This window comes from Meriones unguiculatus, chromosome 5 (assembly GCF_030254825.1).
Source record: "Meriones unguiculatus strain TT.TT164.6M chromosome 5, Bangor_MerUng_6.1, whole genome shotgun sequence".
Taxonomy (NCBI): domain Eukaryota; kingdom Metazoa; phylum Chordata; class Mammalia; order Rodentia; family Muridae; genus Meriones; species Meriones unguiculatus.
Window position 1 is genome coordinate 127,380,770 of NC_083353.1, and position 12,521 is coordinate 127,393,290.

Consider the following 12,521-nt stretch of genomic DNA (forward strand, 5'->3'; position numbering starts at 1 on the left):
AGCTCATCTGTATTAAATCTTTTTTCTCTTTTTTATTTTTATTTTTTTCTTTATTAATTACACTTTATTCACTTTGTATCCCCCCTGTGGTTCCCTCCGTCCTCCTGTCTCAATCCCTTCCTTCCTCCACTCTCTGCATGCATGCCCCTTCTGTATTAAATCTTAATGTTTTTAGTGAAAGCTAATTTTGTATACTCTTACAGATCCTTTATTCTTTGAAGATTATTCTTTGGTGATTATTTTTCCCATGTAATTTACTTTATATAATATACTTTGGAGAGTTATTAATTCTATTTGTTAAAATGCCAAAAAAATTCAACCACAAAACTTTAAATGTATTTTGTTTATTTTGGTGATGGCTAGTTTCCATTGTCAGCCTGACTGAATTTAGGATCAATATAGAAATACATCTATGGGTGTGTCTATGAAGATGTTTTTAGAAAGATTGAGCTGGAAATGAAAATGAGGACCATGCGCTGAGCTTCTAGCACTAGGTGCTTCCTGACAGAGCCTGTAACATGGCCGCACTCCTCAAACTCTGCTAACATATCTCCTCTGTTACTCCCTTACGCTTGGTCACCACAGTTCCTCTGCCATTACTGCCTGTTCTCTGAAATACTGACCCCCCCAAATTCCTGTATTACATTGAGGGAACTCTTCTGTTTTGTTTGCTCATGTTTTAATTGCACATGTATAAAAAATGATTAAGTCGCTTTCCCAGTCTTTTCTCCTACTCAGCATTGGTATGCTATGTTCCACCAACAGATTTTTGTGATGTTGAAAACCTTTTATACCTCAAATTGTGGCAGCCAAACCATGAAACTGGGTGAGCTGCCCCGGAGCAAGAGTGAGTTCAAGACATGTCTGAACCCCCAAAATCTTGTCTTCTGACTGGCAAGAATAGCACTGTTCCCTCCGTGTCCTGGGCCGGCGTGTTCTGGTACATACAGCTTTATGGCTGACCCTCATTTCTGCCACCCCTGAGGCAGTCACAAAGCCCAAGGTCACGTTATTCTAGATTGTATGATCTGTACAGCACTATGCATCATACCGTATTTTAAATTGTATAGGTCAAATTTCTTCTCTCCTTATATGTGCATGTCCAGCAAGCACCTAGAATTCCTCTTCATGCAAATGAAGTATTCTCAGCACCTCAACCCCAGGCAATGATGTATATGCACCCCCAAAACCCCTACCCACTCCCCAAGGTTTATGTAGCCCTTGTCCCCATCTCCCCCAATAAAGTAGCTGATTCACTGAAGACTGTCTCTGGAGAAGTCTGTTCCTCCAGGACTCAGGCCAACCAAGACCCTGCCTGCACCCTCTCGCCCTACTTGCCTGGTGTGCAATGTACTTGGATATCCTGAGGGGCAAAAGTATAAGATAAGTCCTAGGAGTCACTGGTATATATTAGTAGATTCAATTTGTTCATTTCCATGCATAATTTTGCATGGTTAAACATGAAGACTGTAACAGCTTCCTAGAATAGATTAGGTAATTTTTTCCTTTTTACTGTTATAAGGCACCTATTTTTTTTTTTGTATATTTGATAAAGTATGCCTTAATGTTTTGGGGATTATTGTGTTAGGAACATGTGTATTTTGGCATATGCACATTTCTAAATAACCATGCAAGTATTCCTTCCTGTTCTCAACATATTTATAGTAAAATCTGGTGTGATGCATAATGTTGTCAACTTCACACAATCTAGAATCTCCTGGGAAGGGAGTGTCCGTGAAGACCTGTGTGGATTGTGTTGGCCTGTGAACATGACCATGGGACATTTTCCTGATTACATTCATTGGGGTACGAAGCACCAGGCCACAGCGGGCAGCAACGTTCTACAGGCAGGAAACTCAGGAATACAGAAGAAGAGCAAATGTTCATGGCTACTGTTACAGGAGCAATACATAACTATAGTACATATGTGTAGATGCCTAAAACTTCAGATGAAACAGTCTAGAAATGTAATTAACTGTCTTTCTAGATGGATAGTTGATTAAGAAACATCTTAGTTTACTTCTCTGCCACTGTTATGAAGACCCTGAGAAGATATTTTGTCTCACAATCCTGGGAAGCAGTTCACCATCGTGGAGATGTATAGGCTGCTGAAACTTAACACTCACACAGATACACTGACAGCAGCTGAATCCTTCTACACTCTTACTATGGGAATCCCAGGGTAGGAATGGGTCCTAGGCTATTTCCAAAATACACACTTTGGGGCAGGGCAATCGTCAAGCCCATATTTTCTCCCAGAATTTTTCAGTATAATGTACAACCTGAAACATCAGGTGAGGATCATACCAAGAGAGAGGACAATTTTCTTTTGGCTGAACAGGTTATAGGAGCAAGGAGGAGTTTTTGCTACAATGCATCTGTAGCAAACAAAGATCCTCTGTGGGCTTCCTTGGGAATGCTGCCCTAAAGGGCAAGCAGGGTAATATCCAAAGTCTGTTTCAAGGTCACCTGGTATAACCCCTGAGGGTGGGGCAGTAGTGAACTCACAGTTCTTATACTGTGCTGTTAGTGACAGGGGCCTGCTTAGTGTGGAAAGTGGTGTGAACCATGTAAGTAATGGGTTTTAGACCAAACAACATCATAAAAGCACCCACAACTGAGTGCCTGGATATCACACAGTGAACTACCTAGTCCCTGGTTCTTTAAGATAATGGCTCCAGGTGTTTCTCTGTGTGGCTTACTCCTCTCCCTTATGGCACTCTCAATGGGTTTGTAACACAGTCACTCCTCTGAGCCTAGCTGTGTTGGCAAGGCAGCTAACCACTAAGTGCATGGGACATCCATGGGTTCCCAGAGATGAGACTGCCAGTCAAATTTAAATAGCGGGTTCCTTCTCAATATAGCCCCTGTGTACAGCACAAGCCAAGTTTTGTTAAACTGCATGCTACTACACAGACTTGGGGTTCTCCTACCATCAGGCTGCAAGCATGAAAGGGCTGTGGACTTTCCAGGAGCCGGAATTCCAGAATCCATGCTTCTCCGAATGTATTGGGATTCTATCATCTCAACCCCTGCAGAAAATTCCTCCTCTCTGTCCATAAAGGAGAGGAGAACCTCCCCTATCAGTGGACTTGGGGAGTGGCATGCATGCAGAAATGGGAGGGAGGGTGGGATCTGGAGGGGAGGAGGGAGAGGCTTATGGGGGGATACAAAATGAATAAAGTGTAATTAATAAAAAAAAAAATAGGATCAACATTGTTATACTAAAAAAATAAAAAGAAAAAAAAAGGAATATGAGATTTTGTTCATGTCTATAGCATACTTGTCCTCCGTCTCTGAATGCTGCTGTCCTGTTTATCTCCAGTGCCCTGCCATACTAGCTCAGCTCAAGATGCAGCTCTCTCCCCTGCTACTCCAGGGCCTCTATTCAGACACTTGCTAAGTCTCTAAAGCACTCTGAATGGATTTAGAAAAACCACTCATGCTTAATCACTGTAGGAATAATGAGGAAAATATAAACATATATAAATAAGGAAATTATAACATCTATGCACATTATGAAAATGAAGCCAAACATAATCTTATCACTTAGGACAATTTTAGATAAGAATAGAAACATTTCTATGCTACATAATTAGGTCAAAAAGTTATCTTTACCTGAAACTATTTACATCGTACATCCTGCACGCCCCTGGCTCACCACATTTCAGAGTTCCCCAGTGTAAACATGTTTTGTCTATCAAAGCACCCAAGTAAACAGGGGCTGGAATGCCAGCTGCAATGAAAAGAGAAAAATAAATAAAACCAACCTCACACAAATCAACAACAACAGCAAAACCACAGCCTGTTTACAGCAATAAAAAGAGAGAGAGAGAGATTTGTTATTTTACTTGGGAATACTTCAATTTTCCTATTTTTTTAAAAAAAACAATATAACAAATTATGAACCAAATGCACTAAACCTACTTTTGGGAATTATTAGTTAATGTGAACTTTCTAGATCACAACACACGGAAACTATATATATAAGATGCAAAGAAAGTATTCCTTGAGTTCATAATCATAAACCATGTATTTTCTGAAATGTTTTGAGACAAAAACCATTTCCTAATGATTTTATTCTTGAATATACTAAAAGATAAAAGGTGTAATTAACTTCAAGTAAGATCTTTAAAGACAAGGACAAACATTTTGCTACAGTAACTTCATTCTCAGACTGATTACAAGTAGCCATTCCCAAACCTAGGGGATCAGTTAGTGAACTGATGTTAAGGGTAAAGTGAGCAGAGCACACCTATGTGAAAGATGCTACAAGGTCATTGGAACTTCCTGGATATGGGCAGTTGGGATAATGCAAATCCAGAGACAAATTATCTTTACCTCTCTTATTGATCATTCATTACTCCGTCCCTGACTTTTTATCATGTGACTCTCAGATGAAGCTTTGGTGATGTATTGGCTGAAAAGGTCAATAGATTCCATCCACTCAAACACTAAGAATGCCATCAGATAATATTGGAGACTAAAACAGAATTCCCTGCTTTGCTGTAACTAACCTACCTGATGATCTCACAGACAGAGTTGAGAAGCGCCTTGTTCACCGATTCCTTTGTTCTCTAACTACAAATATCACTAAACAGTCCTCATGTTGTAACATAAAATTTGGATGACCTGAATCTGTGTGCCCATGTCATGCTCACTCATGTTTGATTCTAGAATAAACTCTTATTCACTTTAACAGGAGAGTTGTGCTTTGGGTTTGCAAGACAGTTTCTGTCTCCTTATTCAGAAAAAAAATAATTGATTTACTAAGCACTTAATATTGGTCTGATATGATGGGGGAAATTCTTCATACCAAATACTCTCATGCAAAATGTATGTAATCCAATTCCAAGTGACTTCTCTTCAGACTTGATGCACCTGAAAAATATATACATACATACATATATACGTATATATACACATGTATATACTTTTATGCTTGCATACATATCTGCCCTAGCTTTTCCCAATAACAGTGGGAGCTCATGATTTTAGTGTTTAAGCTTTTTTGTCCTGTAAACCTCTACCTCTGTTAAGCCCTCACAGAGAAAGGACAGCAAGCCCTTCTGAAAGCTGGCCTTCACACATCTAATGTAGGGCTGAGACAAGTAACAGACATTGTCTGCTACCCTAGATGAATAGTTTCCTGGCTACCATGGTGACCACCATGCCGTACACACCATAATGGACCCACATCTTTGAAACCAAAACCAAATAAATCTTTACTTTCTTAAATTGTTTGCCAGGCATTTTGTCATGTTGATAAAAAAGCAAACCCATCTCACATAAAAATTCAAAATATGGTAAATGCAGTCCCACAGATAAACATAGAAAATGCCCATTTTGGATGCTATGGTATTAAGAAAATGACTCTGTTATATGGATTTAGCAATTTTAGACATTTGTCTGTCCTATTCTGCCTACACTATCATTAGCCCCTGTGGGCCCAAATCTGAGCGTAGAGAGCAAGAGTAACTCTTGTGCTTTCCCATTAGGCCTCCTAGAGAGTGACTGCATCCTCCAGTGAGCGAGTGCAGAGCCCCAGATCAAGGGTCTCTCTGTGGGTGGGAAGGACCCCACCCACAGTCCAGCTGTGGGCAACGAAGGATTCTTGGGACAGCATTCTCAACACTGAAACCCCTGTTCTGTGGGTTTACCAGTGGAGTCCAGGAAACAATTCCTTGAGCCCAGGCAGATCTGAACACCAGGAGGACAGGATGACAGGCCTGTAGGCCACTGAGGTATTCAGGAAACATGCACACGCACATTGCACCTGTGAACAGCGCCAACACCCGAACACCCTCCCTTGCTTAAGCCCCACATTCAAGGCATCTACACTCTCTTCAAGGCACACTTTCACGCCCACACCCACACTTGCTCGCCTGCACTTGTACACCTGCACTGGCTTCAACCTTCTTCCCTTAGCTACAGCTAAAACACCAACACACAAATTCAAACCAGTGGATTTCTGTCATCTTTCCTGAAGAATATTCCAGACACCACAGAAAGATCCACTCTGAAGTACAGACTCCAGGAATAAACAGTGAAGGTTATGGATAAGCAAATGGCTAGAAGTTGGCATAAGAACACATCCAACAAAAATCAGGACTTAATGGCCTCACCAGCAACCCCCAAAATCAATGGATATTTTAATTCATTGGAAACAAGGGAAAATGATTTTAAATCTATGCTTATCCAGTTGTTAGAGGCACATAAAGAGGAAATGAATAAATCTCTCAAAGAAATAGCCAAACAAATGGAGGCAAATAAAGAGGAAATAAACAAAGCTCTCTAATCTTGCATATACACCACAGGCAAACCAAGGAGACCCACACCAGAAGGCCTGCTAATGCTCCCATGCCCGCCCATTCCTGCAGATGATTTATGGCTGCAGCAATTCATGATGATAATCCTGTGGCTTAGTCCTGAGTCCACTCTGGTAGAATTTACCATAAAAATGGCCACTCTCAGCTGCTCCATCATAGTATCGAATTCTCCAGTCCAATTACCTAAAATATAGCTAGACAATTGTTTAGATAGATTTGCAGCATGGGAAAAATTCTCATATTGTATGCAGTGACACAAAGTCCAGCATACTTCCATTGACAGCCAAGTCTCACAACAGAGTAATGCAGTCATGATCATTCAGGCCTTTACAGCCATTGAAGCAGGACAGTCTCCCCAAGCATGGTTGGCTACCATAAAAAGCTAAAATGTTATGCTCAGGATGCGAGGCTAAGCACTGCACTCAGGGTCAGCTGATTTCGACCCAGAGAAGAGCATGTCTGATTGCATGTGGGTTGATGCCCCAGGTCCCGCCTCTGAGAAAAAGGTATCGGAGGAGTCTGATGCTCTTTGGGTGGATGACACCTAAATGAACATCGGTACAAAGTCCCAATTTATTTCTAATATCAGAGATCAGACCTTTACTCTTGCCTGATGCGTCTAAAACAAAAAGGGGGAACTGTAGAGAGCTGTGGAATGCTGTGCCTTAAAGATGGAGCTGGTTTCGACCTTCCACCTTCCCGATGGTGAGTGCTCTCTGTCACAAACAACTCCATATTTGGCTAAGGCTGAGGATCTGGCTTGCTTCCGTGTATGTGGACCTATCTGCATTGCCCACGTGGCATGCTGGGGTTGGCTACCCAGAGGCTGTTTAAGCTGTGGGCTGGCTTTCCCCAGGGTCAGAAGTTTGTTCAAGGTTCCTGAATAAACTGCATTGAGAAAAAAAAATAAAATAAATAAAAAATAAAAACAAAAACAAAACAAAACAAAAAAGCTCTCAAAGAAATACAGGCAACTACAGCCAAACAAATAGAGATATGGGTAGAGGCACCATTGGTAGCATATAAAGAGGAAACAATCAAAAAAAAGATGCCATCATGGAAAGACAGAAATCCACATCCAAACAGATGAAGGAACTGGTGCAAGACATGAAAACAAAATTAAAATCAATAAAGAAAACACAAACACAAACAGAAAAAAACCTGGAGCTGGAGAACTTAAGAGAAACCACAAAGGTAAGCATCACCAATAGAATACAAGAGATGGAAGAGAGAATCTCAGGTGCTGAAGATACAATTGCAGAAATTGACACACCTCTCAAAGAAAAAGTAAAATTGAAAAAGTTCCAAACACAAAACATCCAAGAAATCAAGAATGCCATGAGAAGACAAAATCTAAGAATAATAGGAAGAGGTGAAAAGAAGATTCCAGGCTCCAATGTCCAATAAATATTTTCAAGAAAATCATAGAAGATAATTTTTCCAACTTAAAGGAAGAGATGTGCGTAAACATACAAGAGGCCTACAGAACACCAAATAGACACCAAAGAGACCAGAAAAGAATCTCCTCACATCATATAATAATCAAACCACTAAATCTACAGGACAAGAAAAAATATCAAAAGTAGCAAGGGAAAAAGGCCAAGTAACATATAAAGGTAGACCTATCAGAATCACACCAGACTTCTCATCAGAAACTATGAAAGCCAGAAGGACCTGGGCAAATGTCACACAGACTCTAACGGACCACAGATGCCAACCCAGACAAGGCTTTCAACCAACATAGGTGGAGAAAACATTATATTCCACGACAAAACTAAACTTACACAATATCTACACAGTAACCCAGCCCTACAGGAAATACTAGAAGGAAAACTCCAATCCAACAAAAACTTTTACACCCACGAAAACACAGGATATAGATAACTTCACAACAAAAAAATTAAAAGAAAACAAACATGGAATCACTGTAACACGACCAACTCCACAAAAAAAAAAAAAAAGAAAGAAAAGAAACTAACATTCATTGGTCACTATTATCTATCAACATCAACAGACTCAACTTTCCAATAAAAAGACACAAACTAACAGAACGTTTGTGGAAACAAGACCCAACATTCTGATGCATCCAAGAAAGACACCTGTGCAACAAAGATAAACACTAACACAGAGTAAAGTCCTGGAAAAAATGTTTTTAAAGCAACCTCAGAGTAAAGGGCTGGAAAATGTTTTTAAAGCAAATGGACCCAGAAAACAAGCTGGAGTAGCTATCCTAATATCTAAAAAATACACTTTCAACCAAAATTAATCAAAAAAGATGAGGAGGGGTACTTTGTTCTCATCAAAAGAAAAATTCACGAGGACCTCACAATCCTGAACAACTATAGCCCAAATAAAAGAGCACCTGCATTCCTAAATGAAACATTATTAAAGCTTAAATCACACATCGATCCCAACACCTTAACAATGGAAGACTTTAACAATCCATTCTCACCAAGGGACAGATCATCTAGACAGAAGCTAAACAGGGATATAAAACACTTACAGAAGTCCTAAATCAAATGGACCTAATAGATGTCTACAGAACTTTTAACTGAAACAAAGAGTATATCTTTTTTTCAGCACCTCATGGAACATTCTCAAAAATTGACCATATAGTTGGGCACAGAGGAAGCCTCAACAAATGCAAGAAAATAAAAATAATCCCTTGTATCCTATCAGTCCACCATGGCCTAAAACTAGACCTCAACAACAACAGAAATAACAAAAAGCCTACATACTGGAAACTAAACAAGTCTCTATTCAATGACAGCTTGTTAGGGAAGAAATGAAAAAAAGAAATTAGCGACCTCCTAAAATTCAATGTAAATGAAGGCACAACTTATCCAAACTTACGGGACACAGTGAAAAGAGTGCTAAGAGGAAAGTTCATTGCACTAAGTGCCTCCAGAAAGAAGCTGGAGACATATTATACAAGCAATTCCCATGAAATTATCAACACAATTCTTTACCTTGAAAGAAAGATTCTCAACTTCATACGGAAAAATAAAAATCCAGGATTGCCAAAACGATCCTGTACAACAACAGATCATCTGGAGGTATCTTCATCCCTGATCTCAAGCTGTAGTACAGAGCAACAGTAATAAAAACTGCATAGTACTGGCATAGAAACAGAATGATGGATCAATGGAATCGAATAAAAGATCCATAAATAAACCCACACACTTATGGACACCTTCTTTTTGACAAAGATGCCAAAACCATACAATGGGTAAAAGACAGCATCTTTAAAAAATTGTGCTGGTCTAAATGGATGTCTACATGCAGAAAAATGAAAATAGATCCATACTTATCACTCTGTACAAAACTAAAGTCCAAGTGGATCAAAGACCTCAACATAAAACTAGACACACTAAATCTATTAGAAGAAAAAAGTAGGGAAGAGCCTTGAACTCATTGGCACAGGAAACAACTTCCTGAACACAACACCAACAGCATAGGCTCTAAGGTCAACAGTCAATAAATAGGACCTCATGAAACTGAAAAAGCTTTTGTAAAGCAAAGGACACTGTTGCCAGAATAAAATGACAGGCTACAGACTGGGAATGGTTCTTCACCAATCTATATCTGACAGAGGGCTAATATCCAGAATATATAAAGAACTCAAGAAATTAAAAACCAAAAAGACAATAATCCAATTATAAAATGGGTTACAGAGTTACCAGATAATTCACTGCAGAGGAATATCGAATGGTAGAGAAACACTTAAAGAAATGTTCAATATCCTTAGTCATCATGGAAATGCAAATCAAAATTACCCTGAGATTTCACCTTACACCCATCAGAATGGCCAAGATGGAAAACTCGAGTCACAATACCTGCTGTGGAGGACATTTTCAATGAGAACACTCCTCCATTGCTGGTGGGAATGTAAACTTGTACAACTACTCTGGAAATCAATCTGGCGCTTTCTCAGACAATTAGGAATAGTGCTTCCTCAAGATCCATCTATACCACTCCTAGCTATATATCCAAAATATGCTCAAGTACACAAGGACATTTGCTCAACCATGTTTCTAGCAGCTTTATTTGTAATAGCCAAAAGCTGCAAACAAGCCAGATGCCCCTCAACTGAGTAATGGATACAGAAATCGTGGTACATCTACAAAATGGAATACTACTCAGCAATTAAAAACAAAGAAATCATGAAATTTGTGGGCAAATGGTGGGATCTAGTAAAGATCATTCTGAGTAAGGTATTCCAGAAGCAGAAAGACATACATGGTATAAACTCACATGTGGATACTAGATCTATAATATAGGATAAATATACTAAAATCTGTTTACCTATTGAAGCTAAGCAAGAAGAAGGATGCCGGATAAGAATATCAATCCTCAGCCTACAGCAAACAACCACATGTAGTCTTTTGAATGAGTGAGTTCATGGTTGAGAGTAAATGCTTTGTTTAAATACTCGGGACTGACATCTGGAGTGCAAATGAGATATTATAACAGTTTTAATTGTTTATGATATACGCTGTTAATTACCTGACTTGTGCATAGACACCTTGATATATAAAGAATAAAATTATAAGGGTTCTAAATAAAAAAAAAAAGAATATCAATCCTCATTCAGAAAGAGACATAACACAGGGAACAGGACAGGAGCCTACCACAGAAGGCATCTGAAAGACGATACCCAATAGGGTATCAAAGCAGATGCTGAGACTCATAGCCAAACTTTATGCAGAGTACAGGGAATCTTCTGAAAGCAGGTGGAGATAGAAAGATGTGGAGGGTACAGGAGCTCCACTAGGAGAACAATAGAACCAAGAAATATGGGCCCAGGATTATTTTCTGAGACTGATAATACAACCATGGAGCATGCATGGAGATAACCTAGAACCCCTGTACAACTGTAGCCCATGGCAGCTCAGTCTCCAAATGGGTTCCCTCGTAAGAGGAACAGAGACTGTCTCTGACATGAAATCAGTGGCTCGCTCTTTGATCAGCTCCCCCTGAGGAGGGAGCAGCCTAACCAGGTCACTGAGGAAGACAATGCAGCCAGTCCTGATGAGACCTGATAAGCTAGGATCAGATGGAAAGGGAGGAGGACCTCCACTATCAGTGCACTTGGAGAGGGATATGGGCAGAGAAGATGAAAGGAGGGTGGGATTGGGAGGTAATGGGAGGATGCTACAGCTGGGTTACAAAGTGAATAAACTAAAATTAATATAAAAAATTAAAATTCAATAAAGCCATAAAGATAAAAATAGAAAAATATTCTTATAAATTAGGAAAATGGACACCCATTTAAAATGTGCTTTTTTCAACCAAATACACCTTTGGGTAAGAAAATCATAATATATGCAACTGTTAGGATTTCATTTCTGAAGTGATTCCATGAAAGAGCTCAAGAAAACACAACAGAGTAGAAGAATAGTAATAGTATGCAAACAAAAGTAGTATATTATCCATCATTTACACTGCAGTCATCAAATTCAACAAGAAAGAGCAAAGAAATAAGAAAAGTTATCTGAGTAGACTTTAACCTCTTTACATCAATAAATTACACATTAGGGCCTACAAGATGGCTCAGTAGAAAGTTGCTTGCCACCATGCTTGACAATGCTTGGAACCCACATGGGGCAAAATGAACCAACTCCTGTGAGATGTCTTGTAACTTCAATATTAATGCCATGGCATGCCAGCACACACACACACACACACACACACACATAGAAAGAGAGAGGAGAGGAGAGAGAGCCATGCAGGCACACATGTGCCTATACACACAAAACATTTTGAATAATTAAACATTAAAACTTTAATTAGCCACATTTTTTACACCCAGTTGAAGAGTCAACTTCAGAAAGTAAGGTAACTGAGAAAGTGAGTGGCGGATGGGAGTGAGAATGGCTATGCAGTAAACGTTAGAACATCTCTACAGAACATGTTTGGAGGTTTTACAGAAGCTTTCAGGTGCACATATGCCTTCCACCTATGACCATCCTCCTCTCTGAGGAAAAGTCATCCTTGTCAAATGAGCATGCAGCTTTGGAACTGAGGCATCTGGAGTAGTGAGTGAGAAAGACACCACTTAGCCACATCAGCTGAATCTGCCTAGAACGTGAAGGATGACAGATGCCACAGCCAAATATTCCTCGTTTGCAAGAAAAGGAATTAAGAACTAGCAATACTTGATGTTGTCCTTTAGTTGTCCATGAATCTATG

General features: G+C 39.5%; 1 protein-coding gene across 6 annotated transcripts in view; it reads right to left on the minus strand.

Annotated features, from left to right (window-relative positions):
- The window catches only part of LOC110542238 (solute carrier organic anion transporter family member 1A5-like), a 200,367-nt gene that overhangs the window by 137,430 nt on the left and 50,416 nt on the right, over nt 1–12,521 (minus strand). For 4 of the 6 annotated variants that reach the window (XM_060384376.1, XM_060384371.1, XM_060384391.1 and 1 more), the window contains 2 exons: nt 4,817–4,881; nt 3,619–3,736 (listed from right to left, as the gene is read on the minus strand). The exons of the other annotated variants lie outside the window; for them this stretch is intronic. In XM_060384376.1, coding sequence (XP_060240359.1) covers nt 3,619–3,736; nt 4,817–4,881 — 183 coding nt within the window. The remainder of the gene's footprint in view (nt 1–3,618; nt 3,737–4,816; nt 4,882–12,521) is intronic. 6 annotated transcript variants of the gene reach the window in all.